The sequence below is a fragment of the Alexandromys fortis genome, unplaced genomic scaffold (genome assembly GCF_014885135.2).
Source record: "Alexandromys fortis isolate MF-2015 unplaced genomic scaffold, M_Fortis_MF-2015_v1.1 scaffold_58, whole genome shotgun sequence".
Lineage (NCBI taxonomy): Eukaryota > Metazoa > Chordata > Mammalia > Rodentia > Cricetidae > Alexandromys > Alexandromys fortis.
The window spans coordinates 8,697,432-8,720,123 of NW_026067940.1; the positions used below are offsets into that span (position 1 = coordinate 8,697,432).

Sequence of the window (22,692 nt, forward strand, 5' to 3'; positions counted from 1 at the left end):
GGGAGGTGGGGAGGAGGTGGAATTTTTTTCAACAAAAAAATAAATAAAAAGAATTTAAAAAAATAAAAAGAAAAAAAAAAGCCCCGACCCACAGCAATACCATATAGCACTCTCCCCTATCCTGATTCTATAGGTAGAGGAACTGAGGCAGAGGAGTTACGAGGTCATACTTGTTGAAAGCAGGTGGCATAAGCCATCGGGTCTGAAAAGTTTGCTTATCTTAGAAACTGGGTCTCCTTATCATTTCCCCAATGTCTCTAACCCACAGTAGGTCTATGGGTATTTCCTGTGAGTTTCTGTGCTTCAATTCCAATTTCCCCTTTAATTTCATTTAAATGCACAAATCCAGTTATAGAAGCAGAAACAATTTACAATTAGAAGACATTTTCCCAAGATACTACTTCGTGTCTTAACTCTCACTACCTCTTAGACTGTGATTGGCAGGCTAATAAGCATCCATGAGAGCACTTTATGCTTACATGGGCATGTGCACTGCAAAACACTCAAATCTGAGAAACTTGAGCTACACCACTGCTTTGTCCTCCCTCCCTCCCTCCCTCCCTCCCTCCCTCCCTCCCTCCCTCTCTTCCTTCCCTCCCTCCCTTCTCTCTGTAATGACAGATGGCCACACTGAGTTCACTGGGAAAAAATTTGCATCCCTTATTCACAGTGGACACACACCTGGGTCAAGAGGTTGAAGAGACCATCCTTTAAAAATGTCATGTATTTTGGAGTTCACAGGTCTGTTTTTCCCAGGAAGGTTTTTTACATCAGCTTTTTTGTCCTCGGAGCCAGGGACCTTCATGCAGTAATCCAGGAAACCACTCGATCTCATTATCTCTGTGTATCCCTTTTCACAGCCACAGACTCCACCCTACAGCACAGAAAATACATTTGTGGTTACACAGGAGTTGTACAAATGAATCAAGAAGAATTCAAACACCAGTGAAATCCCCTAATTATTGCCTTTGATATGTCCTAGAAAGGTGGGGGGTTTGTCAATTGATTGGCTAATGGGATAGGGATCAAATGTGTAATTCATCTTTCTGGATCCCAATATGAACACTAAATAACTTGTGAGTTTTCTAATGAGCTTGTAATTTGGACAGTTTCCAAACAGGATGTCATAGTTATCATAGTGCTTTGAGAATGAGGTGTATTGCTAGGCTGTTTCTTCTTTTAGAATGTTTATGGCATTTCATCACATCTTCATCTTCAGCTACCCCTCATTGGTTTCAGATGTCTGCCCACAGGTTCCTGTTTTCCTCTCTTACTGCAAAAGAAAGCCACATGTGTGTGCACGTGTTTTATTTGAATTAGGTGATGCTGAGTGCTGTCAGCTGTCATTATCCTGGATGCTAGATGTCTTTATCGCCTTGAACCGTTGGTGCTTAACTGGTCGTGACTGCCTGTCTGCTCCTAGGAGGGAGATCCAGGTGGAAGAAGGACACTCTACTGAAATCACATTTAAAGACAAGTTTCCCCCAATTACTCTTCAGTGTGGTAACTGCAGTGCTACACAATAGCACATTCCTGCTTGACATTATGATGGTGCATCCTTTATATTCGCATTTGCAGTTTCTGGTCACTTTCATGTGTAATGAGGGTCTCTGACAGGCCGGCTGTGGTGAGCAATGATAGGCAAGGGTTCCTATCTGTCTCGGGAAGTGACTCGGAAAATAATTTCTCATAGTCCACCAGACACCAGAAAATCAGAGAGAAGGAAAAGGGTGTGGTTGTCAGTCTCCATGACTCCTTATGTACAATTCACCTCCTGGTGTTTTCTGAACCGATCTCAGCCTCATCTGGCCATTTAGGACAATCCTCATCCAGCAGCTAGTCTTGCTGGCATCATCAGTTGTTGACTAAATTTGATTTTAAGGAGCAATAGCCACTGAAGCTGAATAAAGCACCTTGATGTCCTACGGAAGGACAGATGGCAGCCAGAGGAGCAAGTGCGGGAACTAACTGCCCACAGTTCGGTGCACGACAAAGCTATAATAATGCCACGTCCTGTCAATGATGGACATTATCACATGGCGGTATTATTGAGACATATTTACAAGATGAATCTCTATTGTTAGTCTGAGAGAAGAGCTGTATCCAGTTAGTTGTATGTGACGAGGATTTAAGGAAGAGTTATTTATGTTTTATTAACATGAATATTCATAAGGTTGGGTAAAGACAACTTATACTTTCCAAACATTGTCAGCTCAAATGAATTTATTTCTTCCTCTTTTTGGTTCTATTTTCTGCAATCCTACCCACGTCTTTACTGTGGTAAAGAATTAACCCACCTTGAAGTAGGAGAGTCATAAAATATGACTGAGTGCCTAAATTACTTTCATTGAATTACTTTTCAGGATACACACACTGCAAGAAGAATCCTGCCTCTTTAAGATAGGTAACACAGCTTTAAAATACTATGTATGCATTGCAACTAGAGACACTAATTACAGTGTAGTGAACATTTGACATCAGTTCGCAAGCAGAAGTATGTGGAAGGGATGGGGGAGAAAACAAAAACCCTGCATGAAAGAAAGGCAAATTGCACATACATGCTCACCACGCACACACACACACACACACACACACACACACACACACACACACATTTTTTCAGCTGTGGTCATATGTATATTTAACCTATTTTCAGCAAACTAAAACTTTACTCAGCCGGTAAACATTGAAATGTAAAACATTTTACAAAATACTTTTTTCAAACATGAACAGCCCGTACAAATTTCAAATCAGCTCAGTTGCATGAAAGGCTAAAAATAGAATGCATCTATTAACTAAAATAGCAATTGGTAGATGGGTCATAAATTAGACAGTTTAAGGGCAGATTTCTTTTTTTTTTTTTTTATTGAGAAAAGGAAAAAAAATAGTTTCCGCTTCCTCCCAGCCTCCCATTTCCCTCCCCCTCCCCCCACTCTTCTCCCCCTCCCCCCACTCCTTTCCCCCTCCCTCTCCAGTCCAAAGAGCAGTCATGGTTCCCTGCCCTGAGGAAAGTCCAAGGTCCTCCCTCCTCCGTCCATGTCTAGGAAGGTGAACATGCTTTTTCAGTAACAGTCCAGCTGGCCTTGGTGAGCTCCCAATATATCAGCCCCACTGTCTCAGTGGGTGGGTGCACCCCTCGTGGTCCTGACATCCTTGCTCATGTTCTCCCTCCATCCATAAGGGCAGATTTCAAACTGCAGTCTTGGCGATAGTTGTTATCCCTCCATACACCTCTAGATGGCGGTAAAAGCATGTAAAATGACTGCCTCACTGAAGCAGACGCGCACACCACCCTACATAGAAATAACACTGAAATTATAATGCCTGTAGGGCAACCGAGTATGTGACTCACCTGTGTGCAGTATGAAAAAGGTTTTCTGCAAGCTGGCGTGCATTGCCGAACAGCAGCAGGGCGTGCCTGAGGGGAGCAGCCGCCTGCAAAGGAAAGATCACTGTTATTTGCAGATTTAATCTGTGATAACCATATTTAAAAGTTTGCTATTTTCCTAACTGGGGGCATAGTTATTATTGTTAGCATCATTATTATTTCATCATGGATTAAATGTATATGTCAACCATATGCTACAACTAGCTTATTAATCACTCTTAAGATGTGTCTAAGATGAGACGTTTTAGAATTTTTCCATGTTCATTGGTATCAAGAATCTATCGTGTGTCTATAATTGAGGGCAAAGCCTGTGCACCCGGATCCACACAAGAATCAATGAAATATCTATTTAGGTTCAAGAGCAGCAAACACAGCTGCTTAGAGACTTATTCTGTGTAGATATTTCTCTAGTTCCTGGGTGAGGCAGCTAGGCACTAACTAGGCTGATTCAAAAAGCCATGCAAAAGAATGCCACTGTTGCCCCATGGGTCACATTGCTAAGCACTGTGGCAAGGATTTCTATATGGACCAGGCCTAACGTACATACAGTCACCTGGGACCTCCCCGTCAACATGTGTGTAGAAGCAAACACATAAAGTCTAGGATGGACTGTCTGATGCTCAACTCAGTACCTGCAGTTATGCGATCACTTATGCAGGGTTATCTAAGTACTGGGGTTAAAGGAGGGTGTGCGGTGTGGCTAAAACCAGGTGCCGCACTGGTTTAGCCTTCCTTGAGTCAAAGTGTTAATAGACATGAAATAGTTTGGAGATAACTAGATTGAGAAGTTGATGCACTTAAGGGCGGTGTTTAAACTCCATTCCTATGATGTCAGCTGAATTTACAGGCTCTAGTCTTTGCAGTGCAGTAATTGTCAACCAATTACACGTCATGGGGTGGCAGCCAGCAAAAGGGTTTCAGGCTCAAGGCTATGGAGGAAGAGTCAGGCTTAGACATTTTCTGGGCATGAAGCATCCAAATTGCCACCATTGTTCATAAAAATATAACAAACACCAAAGTTAAAAACGGAACAAAACAAAACCCACTGGAATCCAGAGGTAGCACGGGGAGTTGAAACTGGTCATGTGGATGTCTGTGGTGATAGCCACACAACGCCCCTCTATTTCTTCATTATGTCTGGGGACAGGGCATCCAGTCTTCAAGCTGATGACCTCCAGGGTGAATTACTACAAGTCATACCCATGACAGGGCATGATTTTTAAGCTTTAAGAAGGAAGTTAGGCTCTAGACGATTTATCAGCTGATGCCAACGGCCCCAGCCCTCTTGTCTGATGGCCTCATGCCATGCACTGAGAAGGTTCACTGTGCCAGCAAGTGCCTGTGCGTGTGGAGTAGGGGGCCTTCTTTTGGCTCCTGGCTAGGCATGCTTATAGAGTACTTAGATTTATCAGCTTGCAAAATGGAAAAGTAGCTCAAAATAAACTAGTGTATGGATTAAACTATGGATTAATACCAATAATGTAAAGGCATATAAACTGGATGAAGGAGGGGCTTTGATTCTCCTGCTGCTGCTTACCTCTTCCAGCCTTGCAGAAGCTGTTTGTCAGTTGCAGTACTAAAGTAAAATCAATGTCGATTTAATTTGCTTTGACAAGAAGACATCAAAAAATCTTTAAAATTATTGAGAAAACCATTTGTACAATCAAATTGTACCCTCTTTTAAGAATAAGGAATCTTTCCTTCAGACTCTTTTCAGGCATTAAGTAATTGCCCTAACCAGGGAAACATTCAAAATCAGCCTGCCGTGGGTAAACACCCGCATCCACAGCATCTTCATTTTTTCTTTGCATCATTAAGGCCCAAACATTTCAATTTGAAAATTGTATGTTTATCAGCTCTGCTAATTTGTGCTGCAGAGGAGAGTGGGGTGGAGCCTGTGGGCAGGGAACTGATGCTGAGTGGGCTCTTCTTGGTGATCACAGAGATGGCACATGCTCCTACCCTTTAGAAATGACCATCTTAAACTAAAACGCCTCTGCCTCAGATTTACCTGAGATCATGAATTTAGGACTATTTTGCTGTGGTTCTGGTTGCTTGGTTTATGTGTTTTAAGAGTCTTCGCATAGAATCGTTGATTTCAAAAACGCGAGTGAGGTCTAATAAAAATCTTCCAAGAAGCCCATCTAAGCCACCTGCTCTTCAACCTTATTTCAATTTGTAAGTGAATTCCTCAACTGAAGCACACCAAGGGGCCTTCCTGAAGGTTCTGTGTAGACCTAAGGAAGGAATACCTGTGACATTAAGGCCATCGGAGCGCTGGCACCACACAGTCCGTTCATTATTGTTCCAAAGACTCACTTTCCAGGTGTAGTGGTAGCATTTGCCGCCTGCAAGTGAACATGGAAACAGTGAGCGCATCACACCTCTCTCACCAACACAAGATGCTCCAAAGCATCCAAGCTGAAGTATGGAAAAATGACCTCATTACCTGTGCAAGGCCGTGTTTCTAGGACCTGCTGGGGGCAGCTGTCTTGATTCTCAAAGGACTGGATTATGAAAGTCCTTGACCTGGATTGGCGGCCCGTGGTCTCCAAGCTTCTCCCTTCGATACAGGTTAACTCACACTTGCTCCACTCCGACCACTGGGTTATGTGGCAGTCTCCTGGATAGTCACATGTTGCAGAGCAGGGGACACATTGTGAAAGCAGGCTCTGATGTCAGAGACACGGGGCATAGAAGGGGGCATGTGGTGGAGGTGCAGGGTGGGCGGCCCCAAATAGTGACAGATTTTCAGTATGAAAGTACTATATTGGTAAAATAATTTGTGGCTCAATCTAGTTTAGAAGAGAGTTCAAGGGCTGGAGAGATGGCTCAGTGGTTAAGAGCTTTGCCTGCTCTTCCAGGGGTCCTGAGTTCAATTCCCAGCAAGCACATGTGCTCACAACCATCTGTAATGAGATTTGGTGCCCTCTTCTGGCCTGCAGGGATAGATGAACACTGAATACATAATAAATAAAGAAATCTTAAAAAAAAGAAGAGAGTTCAAAAATCAGATTGTCATAACACTGCTTCAAGTAATAGTCATCACGACTCCAGGATACAGTGGGGCAGCTAGAGGGAAGGTGGGAAGGATCTGGGAGAAGCTGGGGGAGGGAAAACTGCAACCAAAATATACTGTATAAAAAAACCCCAAGGGTCAGCATAACATTGGAAAATGGATGTGCATAGAAGCCATGGGAAAATGACAAATAAGTCATTTTGCCTGAAGAGTATTTACTTAAGTGCACTATGCATAGGCTTATGTCCTCGTAAATGAAAACATATGGAGTAGACACAGGGCAATAACTTAAATATAAATATTTACATGTGAATGATGTACACTTAAATATGTGTGTGCATATAACATGTAAATGCATATATGTATGCACATACCATATTGTAAGGAAATATTGCAAAACCTTAAAATATTCAATGTAAGCTAAATTGCATTGTTAGTATTAAGGTAATCCTTTTGTGCTTCTCGTGATGACCTTCACTTCTACACAGAACCTGACTTTTTACAGTGAACAGACTACCTTCTTGCCTCACTCCTGCCATGCAATTTGGGGATATTGCTTGATTCACCTATTATCTAGATGCTGGGTCCATTGCTCTGTGAGGTCAGTGAGATGAGATGAGATGCTAGCTTAGTTTTGTTTCTGAAGCCAGTACTGTTTTTACCTTACTCTATATCTTTTAAAACGTTACCACGCTCATAATTCAAATGCATTAAATTAAATAAATAATTTAATATCGATAGGATAGAGCTTTTCGAGGAAAAAAAACAATGTCAATAAAAAATAAAAAGATCACCATGCAGGGAGCTGCTCTTTAGGACGACTGCACACCTGGGCAAGGCACGGAGCACAGCTGCTTTAGGACTCCTTCCTGGAAGGGTACTTCTCCACACAGGGCGTCCTCCACATGGACAGCTGTGTGGGATATTGAGCCGTTGTGGACTACACAGGAAAAGCTGCGTACCTGCACGCCTTCCCCACAGTCTCCGCCCTGAGAGAAGAAAGGATGCGCTCAGAATTAACCAGATCGAATCTCAGAGTTTGGGTCCCCAAGGAAAGCCCAAAGACACATAGCAACTTCTTCCCTTTGGAATTCACTCTCAGTGGTAGACAATCTCCGAGGTTCTGGGGTTGACGGGGAAGGCAACACAGAAACACAGACACAAATTTCACTTTCCATGCCCCCACAGTAAGGTCATTCGGGGACGTGGGCAGAATTGACAAACTGGGAAAAACTGCACAATTTGTCTCCAGGTATGTGAGAACATCGTCTGATCCATAACCCCTTCCCAGAGAACATGCGCAGTCCCGGAGTATGAATTTCTCTTTTATTCCTCCTCATTTCTTTCTTTGCAGAATTCCAGCCTTTCTCACACAGATCAGGTTGGGATTCAACTAAAACTCTGAGTTTTCCCTGATGCTTAATTGGAGGGGTTGTTCCAGTTTGGAACTGTACTAATATGCTTTGAGGATGCTTCAAGCTAGTGTCACTCAGGAAGCTGGACAATGAGGGAAATCCATCCAGTGCCTCATCAACGCAGAAATGAAGAATTAAAAGCCATGGTGGGCACTGCGTTCAACCATCTGCTAATGGAAATTTTCCTTCTTGAAGGTTTCGGCAGTGACTCATGAGATGGGTATCTTCACCAGGACTTTAGTTAGGTGTTTGAATTTCAAAAAAAAAAAAAAAAAAAAGTTCTTTGGAGATTTGGAAGACTTCAGCTGACAACTACATTTCTTCTCATACACCTAGGAAGCAAAGCTGGAGGCAAAGCTTTGATGTTAAGGAGGTGCTGAGTCTGGATGCCAGTGGGGAGGATCAGACAGGACTGAAGGGAAAGAGGAGGGAAAGCAAACCCTGGGCGATGCATTGCGCACTGGACCCAGTGCCACAAACAACCGCGAACAAGTCTTGGTTGCTCATAACATCTTCTAGATGTGCCATCCCATGCCTCAGTGCTACTCATAAAAGATGAAGGATGGGGAGGGGGAGACATTTATAATGCCAGAAACCCTCTCAATCCTATTCTTATTGATAAACATCTATTATGGTATCAATTTTCCTTATAACCAAGTTGAGTTTGTGTCAACTAAGTCCAAAAACTTGTAGAGAGCTAATTTTCTATTTCCTTTTGCTATTGTGGTTATTCTGTGTCTGTCTGTGGGAAGAGAGAGAGAGAGAGAGAGAGAGAGAGAGAGAGAGAGAGAGAGAGAGAGAAACACAGAGAGATTGAGAGTATCTCTTCATTTATGATAGTCTGACAGCCCTCTACACAGAAACCTGGGCTTCACCTCTTTCTTGGTCTTTCCTGTCTACAGAGGATAGATGGATACTTCACTTTCTGGATCTTGGAGATGATGCAGCTGTTGCAGATACAGGAGTGCAAAAAGACAAAAGTGCCAGTTAAAGTAGTGAAGATACTGATCGTGGGCATGGAGTGTTCTATCCACTCACAAGCCAGCTGGCACTAACCAAGTAAGATGGTACAAGATTCTGGGCATCGAGGGAGCCCATGGGTGGCTGCTGGAGAAGCAAGATGGCACAGACTACCAGCTTGGGGCTCTCTACATACAGGACAAGACTGAGGACATTCAGTAGTGAAGTTTCAGTCAGCTATAGTTAACTGTGATCTAAAAAGCATCAAATGGGCAATTCCAGAAACAAACAGCTTAGGTGTTTAAGTGCATGCCATTCTGAAGAATGTGATGGAATAGTTCCAGTCCTTATCCCATGCAGGATCTTTCAAGCGTGTCTTTTGAGTGTATATTGTCCTACTTGTTCTAATTCATTATAGTTACTATTGTTTCAGTGCATCCAAGTTAGAAATAAACTTTATTAAAAACTTAATTATAGCTATTGCTGCATGAGAAAAAGTATGCTAAATATTAGGCTCAATATTATCTGATTTTGTGCATCCTCTGGAGACCTTGGAATGTATCTGTCATTCAAGATAAGACCCCCCCCCCCGCAAAAAAAAAACAAGACAGGGAAAAGAAGTCAACTGGCAAAAAAATGAAATGTTAAGTTTGGGTGAATCAAAAATTTAAATCCAAAGTGAATCCAAAGTGTACAGCATCTGAGGCAGTACACAAACTGGAATACCACACACTTTCTTAGAAAAAAAAACTTAAGAGAAATTGCAGTTGGTTGATTTAGCATAGTCTCTCATAAAGAAGGCTACTTTAAAAAAATGTCTTCCTTATGATGAGTAATTTATAAGTGATGGGCATGCACTCCTCAGGCGAGTCTGAGATGTTCAACACTACAGTGCCAGTATATACTCCTTACAGATAGGACTCCTGCATGTCCTGGGGGCCAAGGGCAGGTGCCTCGGGCCTGCTGTCATGAAGGTAGACCCTTCCAAGCACCTCCTACTGATGTCATTCTTCCCTTGCATTAGTGGCCAGTCTTCAGTGTAAGAGTTAAAAAGAGCCCAAACACACCATGGCAAAGGTGGGACCACTTCATGACTATCATTTATTTATGAAAATTACCATAATTTTAGCTCTAATGCATTTTTTGGAGAGAAGTTTAAAATCAATCCACAGTATAACATTCAAAACAAATGTTCTGGTAAAAAAAAAAAAAACTCACTGTCTAAAATGAAAAATAACAATAACAAACTGAATTTCCTTTTCGGTGGGGAGTGCTCCTTCCCAACTTAACATCCGGATGATGGCTTTGCTGACTTTGCTAGGTGCAGTTTGGCTGATGAGTATGAGGACTTTGTGTACTTGGAAACAAGTCTAAAGATGCCGCAGCGGATATAGGCTTTGAAAGTCCTGATACCTCCGACGGACGGGATGAATGGAGGAGAGTTTCTTTTTGACAGTCCGTCAGGCAGCTTGAGTAGCTGTGCAGAAAACGAGCCTGCGCTGGAGATCATCTTAAAAACCAAGACAAACAGTGGTAGGCTTCCACTGTGTATTCTGGGATCAGCCCACATTCACCCCTAATCTGTTATACTCTTAAGAACAGCGCCCACATGAAGAGAAATCAGCATCAGACTGACAATTCCACTCATGAATCAAGCACTTCCTTGTACAGAATTTATGCACTATAGTCTAAAGGCAGACCCCAGCTTCTTAGAGCACGATGGTAAACAGGGAGCATTCCCTCACCCCCCCTCACAGCCTTGATCTTCAGTGGGGTTTTATTTACACTGAATTTTCACTTCGACCAGATGTGAATGAACAGATGACACTAATAAACATAACTATAGTTTCAATCAAATTTTTAGAACCAAATACAATTCATTGAGTTCTTAATTTCTTTGATACTGTGCTAAGCATTTCAGATACTGAGACAAGTAGAGAAGGTTTGACTACATAGAGCTGTTAGGTTATTTCTGAATTCATCAGTCAGCACGAGTCCACAAACAACAACAACAAAAAGGATTACTGAACAAATGTACCGCATAATTTTGTTCCTCTGAGACTTATAAAGACACATGGGCATTTAATTTCTGCAGCATTACAAAGCTGCTCAACACAGCCATCTTGACAGGGGCACTGAACGTCTTTATAAGAATACTCTGAAGATTTCTTGATGTGTAATCAAAGTTATCGTTGCCTAATTAAAATAAGCTTCTGAATATGAACTGAAGGATAAACTACTAAAAGACAGAAATAAAATCAATGCACCTTTTTTCTTAAGCCAGAAACTGGCAAGAAAAAGCAGTCAAAGACCAAGCACACGTTCAGTATCTGGAACAGACAGTCAAGTCACCAGGCATTTATGTTTCAGGCCAATAAAAAGTAATTATTGAGGAAAGGGTTGCAACCTTGGCTCATGTAAGAAGGCTAGAATATAGCTTCTGTCCTCTTTTCATCTCCTGCCCAGAAGCAAGGCATTGTCAATGCCAAAAGTTAACTTTTAAGAAACACGATCCGAAGCAAGCTGTGCATTTCCAGAGTCAAGGTTTTGCTTAATTAAAAAAAATCTTTGATATTCCCAGCAAACAAAGGCAAAAAAAAAAAAAAGCATTGAATTCTTGAGGATGCCAAAGAGATCAGCAGTTCTGTGACCCAGCTTGTTATAATCAGTGCCTAATGAATGACTGTTTACTCTCCTGGCAGTGTAACTCTGTGTCAAACAAACTCACTTGCTTGCCCTTTTCCATGTTCTCTATTGTGTTAAAAATAGCATGTTCCCAGAAACCGGTGCTGTGCAATTCCGTCACTATATTTGATGAGACAAGTACTTTGCACACGCAATGACACTTAGAGAAAGCTTCTCAGTGTGTGCAAAGTACTTCATTGCATGACTTACCTCCAGTTTACATGCAGACCAGTTGCCAAGGACCCAGCTATAGCAGGGCATCACTGGGCAGGGCTTCTGCTGGGTGAGCTCTGTGGGGCATTGCCGTCCTTCTCCTTGGGTGGGCATAATGATAAATCGATTCCGGCTCATTCGACCTAAAGTAACGAGGGAGGTGTCAGTTATTGGTTAACATCTGGCTCAGAAATGGAGGGAAGAATTGTGGCCTCGTATGTGTAAATCTGCATTCTACGACATTGAACTCTGTTCCGCCCACCTCACTTTCCGGTTTCTGCCATTTCGATTTAGATTTTGAGAACGACATAAACTATCTCAAAATTGATGTTTCAAATGATCTGAAATTATCCCCATCTTCTACGCTAGGCTGAACTTTGCATCTCTTTCAAACAGGTTGATTTTGTAAATCCTATAATACCAATTTCCTTAACAAATGTTTATTGAGCTTTATTGTGATCAAGGCTTCTTGCTTTGAATAGCTATAGGGATAAAATTGTCATATATACCCTCTGCCTCCAACAGGGGTACACATATTAAACACAAATAGAGAAAGTTGCATGTTTTGGTCCATTAGGGTCCAAAATAATGAGGTCCAAATGCCACATAAGCGGTTACTCTAAAACATTTCACAGGATGGTCACACCCGGAGCTCCTTACAGTTTTCCCAAGTTAATTCAATAAGAACAATTTTCCTAGAAATTGTGGGCCCATTTCTTTCTTCATTGAGCACAAGAAAAAAAAATTAGGTTGACTTATGTGGAGAAACCAATGATGCTTAAAAAAGCATATATTCCAAAAGAGGTACTCCATGCCACAGTCAGAGGAAAGGGTGGGTTTAGTGTAGCACAGGAAATGACACCCCATCACGACACAGAAACACTTTCAAGATAAGCGCAAAAGTGCAGCAGGTGGAGTGAGCCAAGATCTTCACTTGAATCCTCCCATCTTTTCCTGGCCCCTTCATTCCTGATTTTTCTTACTGATGACTATGGGACACATTTAGTTTAATTATTGTTATATGATTTATGTTATTTATGAATATGATAGAATTTCTCTGTTACAAAGGGAATCATGTTAGTGTATTGGACACATGTTGAAGAAAGTCAGAGTTGTATGGGAGTAAGCACTGATGCACACCCACCCCCGTGCCCCATGCCAGAAGGAATCAGAGAGGATTTTCTTGAAATGTTGTACTTGAAACAGAAGAGTGCTACGCAGATGTGGAAAGAGGAGAGTGCTGTGCACAGGGTTGCAAGAGACGTCTCCAGCTGCAGGATAGAAGAGACATCTCCAGCTGCAGGAGAGAAGCTAATCTGAGGACCTGACAGCAGCCGCAGGGCTAAAACAGTGGCGAGGACAAGAAGATCTAGAGAAAATTCTGTGGTCTTTCAGTAGATGTGAAATATCCTATGTGTCTATCCGACAATAAATAGAATTGCGTTTTCATAGCATTAATTTGAAAGCCTAAGGGCAACATACTTTCACAGGACCAGATCAATTCCTGTCATTCAGAATATTATCACAGTCTTTAGTGATCAAGTAAATCTCTCATTGAGGAAACTTGAAGAAAACCAGGAAGTTCCTGAGAATCTAAGTTCTTTAGTGGGTGAGTCCTGCCGCTGCCATTGTACTCTCAGGGCATTAAGTACGAACTGAAAAGAGCACCGATTGAGGGGGCTGGAGGTGTAGCTGAGTGGTAGCACTCCATCCCAGCATGTGTGCGCCCTTAGCTTCTCACAAAAGACAACGTCACTGAAAATCCCCTAATGGTTATGTGTTTACTTCATAATTTCATAAAATATCTGTATCACATTATCGAGAATATGTAATAATAAAATAATATAAAACACTCATTGAAGTGGTGCCGTGACAATATTCTAAATGACTTATATGTACTGACTCACAATAGAACAATCTCAGAGAAAATTCTATTTGTCTGTCTTATAGGTGAGAAAAATAATTCCCAAAGCACTTAGGCCAGTTATCTAAAGTTAAACACCAATCACGTGGAGAGTTATGGTCATATTGAGGATGCTTCAACCATGCTGTTGGGTTAAACAGCAAGAAGTTAGGAGCGTTAACTACTGAGGACAGTCGTGGAGGACATCAATGGAACTTCTGACAATAGACTCTGTGTGTGTGATAATATGGGCTTGCTGAATCACTGTGCATCTTGAGCACAGAGCACAATGCATTTGGACATTTCCCAGAACCATTAAAATCAAATTACAGTTCAGTCATCATTCATAAAATTGCTGTCTTTAGCCTGTGAGCACATTTGGCTCAAGATTTCATATGAATTTTTGATCAACAACTCTTCAAAATTAAATTTTTGTCTATTCTATTGGCCAAAAAGTACATATTATCTGATACATTATAGCAACATTATTTTTTGGTTTTGTAATTATATTTACAATGTAATGATAAAAATAATGTATTTCATTATGACCAAATAACTCTGAGTTTGTTCTCAACTTGATGGTGTGCTGATGGCTAGTACTTTAGAATCATATTGTTTATTTCCATTCAAGTGATAGGTATTTTTTGTTATAGATGAAAGCAAAGGAAATGTAATAAGTGCAAAAGAAAACATTATGATGTTACAGGTGGAGTGATGGAAATGGAAAAGGATGAATGATAGGGAGGGAACGTTAGATGGGGAAAAGATGGGGGAGTAGGGTAGAGGAAGAGTCAGCAGAATGGCTAACATCAAGGATGTTTGAAAAGGCCATGTGGAAACTCACTATCCTATCAGCTCCCCCCACACACACCTACACACATGTACACATGTGTGAATATGCACAATATATTTATGTTCATATAAAGTACTTAGTTGGAGTTAACTTACACAGGGGATAATGCTCCTCCCAGTACCGTAGGTTGTCAAATAGAAAGTTCAGTGCTAGATGTGGGATTCCTTCCCTTGAGTTATTGATTAGGAAAGTCCTAGAAAACCCCCCAAAATACATTTTTTTTCTTAGTTGCCTGCTAGAACTTGATGGTAAGATCCTATGGCTAACCATACTAGACATGTTGGCTATAAAACATGGAGAAACCAAACTGGTATTGAGGAGGAAGCTTCCTCCTTGTTGATGAGTTTTTGTAGTACCAGGAGGTGTTCTGTAGTTGGCAGGGGGCTTAGGAAGAAAAGCATCAACAGTCTTACTCAACCACCACCACTGCAAACTACAATAATGACCTGTGTGGCAAGACAGTCTCTGGGGTGCAATAGTGGCATGAATGTTAAGGGGTTCACAACCACTCTCTGATTGGATTTCCAGCTCACATCACAGGAGGAAACATAAACCTCATACTGAACATCTTGCCAAGGATCCACAGTTTGGGAACTCTCAGACCCAGATTATTCTGCTAATCAGCCCCAGAAAATTCATATATCCCCACCCATACATCAGTTCATCTCTCATACCTCATTGATGAAGATGCCAAATTGATAGTGGTTAATGCTGAAACTCACAATTGATCAAAATGCTTTGAATAAATGTGACTGGAGTGTTCAGCCTCAAATGAGACATCTATATGGCACCCTTCTGTAAGGCTCATGGACATAAGGGGAAGAAGTAAGAAGATCCTAACAGCCAGAGGTTAAGGAGCATCAGAATGAAACAGTGTTTTCTAGACACGATAGGACCTCTGAGTTCATGCACTCAGAGCAGCAGAGGTGGCTTGTACCAAATCAAGTCACTTAATATCCTAGCAAGGAGGGGAAGGGGCTTCTGAGCAACCACAAGCTAAGGAGCTATGGATGGCTTTCTTTAAGGGTGTGTTCCTTGGTAGGGAACCAGTCCCAGTGAGAGCCTTATACCATGTAGCTCAGATCATCCTTGTGAGCTGCAAAGATAAATGGAGAGGATATGAGGTGAAGAAGTGAGGAGATGAGGAGGTGGGAGTGAACTTGGAGGCGTTATGGGGATGAAGGGTGGGAGCGACAACGCACATTGAATAAAGTTCTCAAGGAATTAGTAAAAGTACCACAAACAGTGATGATGCTATTGTTTTAAACAATGAAAACTTCAGGGCAGTCATTGTGAGCACAGCCATAAGGACTGATCCTGTCTTTTGCTATCCAGACACGAAGATAAGGTCTTCAAATGTGCCTGTCACTAGCAAGATCAGCAAACAGGGCAGGGAACCCTGATTGCTCTTTGGGCTGACGAGGGAGGGGGACTTGATTGGGGGGGGAGGGAAAGGGGAGGCGGCGGTGGGGAAGAGCCAGAAATCTTTAATAAATAAATAAAAAAGAAAAAGAAAAAAAAAGAATCATACAGTAAATCCTTATTTTAAACCCCTTGTTATTCAAGAAATTTTCAGGTTCAGCATAAATATTTCAGTGAAGACATGAAAGCGTGAATGGGTCTGGAGTATTTACAGGCTCCATTATGTCCCTTTTCTTTTTAAGTCAAGGATATTTTGGTTATATCAAATAGCCAATGTAGCCCTATAATTAAAGTCTCACCAATTCTGAACTTTCAAATTAAAAATGGAGCAGGACAAAATGCAGATGGTACCATGATGTAAGCTTGGTCCTCCCAGGAGAGTGATGCAGGGTTCTCAAGATCCATTTCACACTGGATGGAACTCTTAGCCTAGAAGAACCCTTAGAGGCCACATGCAGCAGAATCCTGAACAACCTGGTTTGTGATTATAAATTTTTCAGGGGGAGGGAAAGTGTGGATATGGTCAAACTGCAGGCATTAAAAGTCAATGGGGATGGAGGAAGAAGGTTTTAAAATGGCCAAGGGACAGTGGAGAGAAATCTGGACCTGGAACCAGTCATCCATAGTTGGAAACAGTTCTTTCAAATTAACAGCTAGAAAATGACGTCACTCTATGAAAGTAATTTGAGTCCTCTGAGCACGAATTTCCTGTCCTGTAAAATAAAACGAAGAATCAGGAAGGGCCTTATTATCTGAGGATAATTCAGGTTGGGGAAAATGTCATTTAGAAGTGAGTCTCTTTTAAATGGAAATGAAATTATTTTTAATAAGTACTAAAATGTTTAAATGGGATTCTTTTTCTGGAACCTAGAAGCTTGTAACTGAGTTTATCCAATGTCGAGAGCCATACAGATCATAATTATGACTGTGTGCTCACCATCAAGATAAAGAATAGATCAACCATGCAGGTTTCTTACGTAAGTTCCTGATTATACTATGAAAATTCATTTTCCATGAGTGGTACTTGTAGCACGATCATATCGTCTTTGATCTTTCAGTCATTCTTTATGCCTTGGCCTCCTTTGACTCTTCAGTGTGAAGACCAGTCCTTTTAATAATTCATTTGCTGTGCGTCCCCATTCTGCCTATATCTGGTGATTGATTAACACATCCCCTGACCAATGGGAGAATGACATGCTGACAGAGGAAACCTGTGGGAGGAGCATGACTTGAGAAGCTCATGAGCATCTTGATGTTATGTAGCATATAGAGTCCTAGAGACACACATCAAGAAGACTTGGGTGTGGAACATTCAGATGATAAGCTAGCTATATCTCACACTGTAAATGAATATCTCATGGGGGTGTCTACTATATACTGTAAACTTGTTCAAGTGTTTATATTTTGAACTTTTGAGATTATAATATAATTAAATTTCTTCTTTCTCTTTACTCCCCTCAAACACTGAAACATCATTATAGCCAACAGTGGTACTGTACTAACTATCAAAATAGTAAGAGTTATTTATTAGGGAAAAATTAAATGGCAAGACCTCTAGAGATAAATAAGGCATAAAATACTAGTTTTGAAAACTAAACTGGAAGCAGAAACAGAGCAATCCCAGTATTTGCCCATGGAGATGAAATACATAATGGCCCCACTCAGATTTCCTTTGGACTCAGCAGTTTTCAAACTAAATAATAAGCATAATAAGGCCACACAAACAAGGCACTTGTGAGGCATTTAAAGCAAATTTGAAAGACCTCAAAGTTGGCTAAATACTTGTCAAGATTTTTCACACAGAAATGAAATGAATATAAAGATTTCTTTCTTAAAAAAAAATCTCAAACAGAGAAACAAAACACAGCACTTGACCATTCTGATTGTATAACCAGATGTCAGTGGCCGTCATGCCCTGTCCTGCAGCAAGCTTCAATAAGAATTCTACTTGGGCCCAGCCTAGAGTTGCCGAGTTAGCTGTTTTGGATAACTATATACAGTTTTGATGTGCTTCAAGAAAATAACATGAGGGATAATGTATGTACATGTAAGCGTTGATGGATAGAAAACGTGAGAATAAAAAAAAAAAGAGCACTGGGTAACCCCCAACAGCTCGTTGTTGGAAACATCTCAGCAACAGATGCAAAGGCACTGCTGGATGCTTGTGTGCTGAGTGTGTAGTCCTGGAGATATACTACCACTGCAGCCGCAGCAGGACACCAAGAGGCCCGGGCCTTCTAATATGCTTATGAGTATCTCTATGTTTGTCTCACATTCTAATAAGGAACTATTTCTTCTTAATATGAGCATATACTGTGTGCTTATTGTCATGGAGTGGTCATCCAGAAACTGAGCTCTCCAAGGAGCTGGTCAGTTACCACTCAGAAAAGGGGACTGTGACATGAAATTCAGGCTGACACTGGTCTTTATTGATGGGCACCCCAAAGTAGATTATTGCATTAAGTATTTCCACTTTCTTCCCTTACAGATTTATTTTTATTTCTGGTACCTGTTTAATTGACTATTGCTCAATAGTAAACCCTAGCAGACGTCAAGATAAACAAGAAAGAGACAGTCAGGGGTTCGCCTTGTTAATTTCAATCATGTTTCTCTGTAGTAAGGCATTTTCTAAGAAGTGCATCACTGGAAAAACACTCCTTACTGTCAAGGGAAGGACTAGTTAGTTCATTTGGGTGGCTACCCTGTGTTTTGATGCAGGGTTGGTAAGCCTATCCTTATTTATTTGTCTTCCTTGTTCTGATTCTGTTCCCTCTCATTCTAGCTCTCCAATATGTATTCCACAACTTAAGCAAACAAATCCTTTCCCCAGAACCCCAGGCTTGGGATATATCTATCCCTAATCTTATTAAAGACACCATTAATCGAAGCGTAGAGACATTACACACTTTCCCAGAATCTTAGTACTGAATACACGATTGCTTTAGTCCAGAAGCATGTGCTTTCTAGTAGACCTCGCCTGGCCCTTGTCATGGGTCTTGGGTGCGAGGATTCAGTTGCTAGGTCTTTTGAGAAAGTTCACTATTGCACTTAGCTTTGTCCTCTGAATTCCTACTAATTTTTAACCTGAATTCACATTTTCCTTTAGCAAAAAGTAATTGATGGTAACATATCCGTTCTGTTTTCTCCCACTAAAACTCTCTAGTTGTATGAACTCATCCTAAAGAGTCACCAAGAACAGTACAGCTTCATTGCATACAAAACACTCCGTTTCAAGCAGATGGACTTGTACCACAGTGTGATTGAAGCTGTACTTCTAACAAGTATCACCTGCAGTTTTTACATTAATTTTAAATGTAGGCATTGAGGAAGATGAATGTGGGATCAGAGCTAATGTCTGTCAAGGCGAAGGAATTACAGTGCTGAGCGGTGATTTAACGCCCACTCTTGGCCCCGCTCTGGGCTTTGTTAGGGATGAGAGATGTGGGGATGACTCTTCACTCAGAGCTCCACAACTGTAGCCCCAAGGCTTGTTCTCCAGAGAGATTCCTTGGGTCATCTGAAAATTGATTCAAGGCTCCAGACATCTTTCATCCTAGAGAACATCCAACTCGGGCAAGATAAAGACTGCTGAGGCTGCTGGAGTTTAGATGACTTTGGTCTTAGCCAAGACCATATGTCTAAGAGAAAGGTTAGTTACAGGAGGAAGCAACAAGACTATTAGAGGTCAAGATAGATCATGGCTTCAGAAGAGACCTTTGAAAGGAAGACAATTAAATGCTTTTACATTTTGCTTGGTTGTAAGAGCTCTAGACTTTCCGTGGTAGACTGTGAACAATTGATTTAACTGTTTGCCCACCTACACCAAGGCAAATTGGCATGGCTCTGTAAAATACATGGTGTCAGTTCTGAAATGAAGAGATCCCATAGCATCCAAGGTGAAAGGTCACAGAGAAAAACTTTAGAAATCTTTGAGCTATTCTACCTATTCTTTTCTGAAAAAAAATCAGGGTCATTAATTTCTTATCTATAATATTAACAGCTGTTATCCTAGTAGATAGATAAGACATTGTATAATATTCAGGAGACTACATTGAGAGGGATTTCTTTATTTTTTTTTTAAAAAAAGAATAACTGATTCTTTGAGAATTTCATATAGTATGTTTTGATAATATTCACCCCCTTTCCTATTTCTTAAAGCACTAAGATGCCCATGTTCCAAACTTAGATTGATTTCCCCTGCTTGTTCTGGAATGTATAAGTGGATTACAAGAATGTTTATAAAATGGCATAGCATCATACCAGGATCATGTGTATAGGAGGCAACTACAGACTATCACATACAAAAGGCTACTAGCAGAAGAAAAGCATTCTTAGAGTCATCTGTACACAGGTTCAAATGCAGCCTCTGCAACAGACACACCATATCTCTTGCTAGCTATATCGCTGCCTATCACCCAGCTGACACACTGTGTCTCTGTGCTGGCTGTGTCAAACTGGAAGCACACATCATCCAACCATTATGAAAAATTTACTAAGACATGTCTGGCATCGATAACTGTGTTATTGATCAATAGATATTAAAAACAAAACAAACTGACCCTCTGATATATCTTCATTCTATAGAATAAAATAGCATGGCCCCCACACAAGGCAAGTTAGCCTTTCAAAGCTCTAAAATTTGCTACTGAAATACCAGCCTCCAAGGTCAAAATCCTGGGCCTTTGTGCCCAGACTTTCCCATTCTCTTTTGTAGCTTCCTGACCTCCTGTCATAAGAACCAATTATTCCATAGAGTAAATGAGCTTGAATTGTTAAAACTATTAGTCTTGTGCCCAGTCAAAAATTCCACACCAGTCAAATTTTATGCAGATATCAAAGGAAAGGTTATTGATTTGCCTTGACATCTTAAAACATTAAAAAAGAAAGGAAAAGAAAACAATAAGAAAAGTTCTCATGTATTGGAACTCATATAAAATTAGTTTGCTTTTTTTTTTCATTGTGGTCTAGAAGAGATGGAAAAATTACAAACCATATGGGAAATTCAAGATGCGGGCTGGATTCTATAGTATAGAAAAATAATATCAACTCATGTACACTGAATGAAGAAGCTATAAATAGATAAAGAATCAAGGTCTGGAATTACTAACATTTTTAGAGTCTTATTGGATAAGTGATAATTATAAATAATTCATGATATGCTAAATATAGGGAGCTCTACATTCCACTGAGCTGCTGAAAACTCAATAGACAAAGAACATGACTAATCCAAATATTAAGCTCTTCTATTACTAACTTTGATCTTGGAGCGCTCTCTCAAAAGATCCCCCAGTGAAGCTGAGAATCAGCTTCTCCCTAACCTGAAAGAAATTGGATTCAAACCGTTCTGACCTTGAAATCCTTAACAAAATTAAAAACTATATGACAGACTCCAGGTGTGCGCTAAAGAAGCAGTTCATAAGCTCGGAAGATGCAGCCAGAGCCCATTTCAAAATTTCCCTCAGATCAATGACAGTCTGTGAGTCTGATGGTGAAGCCTGGCTCCCTGGGCCAACAACGTGGTGAATTCATAAACAGAGGTAATTGTGTGAACTTCTCCGTTTGATACAGCACTCAGCCCAGAGCTGCAGGTGCCGAAGGCTGACTCTCAGGGAACTCCCTCACCCTCTTTAATGTGACTATGCACGCTTTATCTCATCTTACCTCTCTGTCCCCTGGCCACAATCAGCAGGACAAAAGAGGAGCTCATACAGAAGGCAGATGCTGGCACATCGCTTAGCAAGGCGAGCATGTCTGCAGATGTTTCCCAATGATAGCATGTAACCTTTCAGACTCCAGGAATAAGTTTGTGCTATGCAGGCCTGCATTTGATGGATACTGATTGTTTTATTGTTTCTGGGCTGGGGCATGACTGAAATAAAGAATTTCCACAGTCTGGAAACAAGGAAGAATGCTGCCTCAAGGTTGGAGCAGGAAGGCTGAAGTAGTGGGAAGGTCGGGAGGGGTGTAACCATAACACCATCCCTTCCACACAGTCTGGAAGAAGGTGCTTCAAAAGCCAATGGACCCGTATACAATTCCCCCATGGAGTGTGATATTTTACTAATTATTTATCTATCAAATTGAGGCCAGGTTCAAGTATGTATGATTGGAATAATACTCATCTTTATATTTATGTCTGTAGGTTGTAACTGAAGCCTTTAACACAAAGATGTCAAAAATGCTTGTGAGATTCAGCGTTGAGCATCCTGGTGAAGGTGTCACTAGCTTGAAAGGCGGTGGTACACCTTTGCCTTTCCTCTCTGGCATAGCATCCACTCTTCAGTGCTACCCTTTCCCTTCTTTCCTGAAAGAGTCTTGTAACGTTCCATCAATTTTAGTTTTACCATATCACTTAGTATTCCCAATCCATGTGTTGGTCTCATCACTCATCTTTCTGCTGGGGTACTGGTTTTATGAAGTTCTTCGCTTTGAGATCTTATCTGTTCCCTGCAGTTTATCCCAAGCTCCTGGAAGGGTGCCATGTATTCAGAACGTGTCCACTGAGTAATATACATGATGTAATTTATTTCCCACCTTGACATACCAGGATAGTCAGACATTTGCTTTTTTTGAGATATAAACCTTTTATTTTATTTATTGTTTAAAAACAATCTTTTTTTCTTCACTTCACATACCAATCCCAGTCCCCACTACCTCTCTTCCTCCTGCTCCTACCGGTCTCCCACCCCACCCCCATACACTCCTTAGAGAAGGTAAGGCCTCCATGGGGAGTCAAGAAAGTCTGGCACAATCCTTTGGGGCAGGACCAAGGCCCTCCACCTGTACATTCTTGTGACCAGAGCAATGACTGAACACATGCCCATTTCGGTTGCT

General features: G+C 41.1%; 1 protein-coding gene across 1 annotated transcript in view; it reads right to left on the bottom strand.

Annotated features, from left to right (window-relative positions):
- Thsd7b (thrombospondin type 1 domain containing 7B) overlaps positions 1-22,692 on the bottom strand; it is an 863,852-nt gene that overhangs the window by 13,146 nt on the left and 828,014 nt on the right. Inside the window, exons 21-26 of the mRNA XM_050147880.1 lie at positions 11,678-11,823; positions 7,237-7,396; positions 5,838-6,011; positions 5,641-5,736; positions 3,353-3,435; positions 682-874 (exon numbers count right to left, since the gene is read on the bottom strand). Coding sequence (XP_050003837.1) covers positions 682-874; positions 3,353-3,435; positions 5,641-5,736; positions 5,838-6,011; positions 7,237-7,396; positions 11,678-11,823 — 852 coding nt within the window. The remainder of the gene's footprint in view (positions 1-681; positions 875-3,352; positions 3,436-5,640; positions 5,737-5,837; positions 6,012-7,236; positions 7,397-11,677; positions 11,824-22,692) is intronic.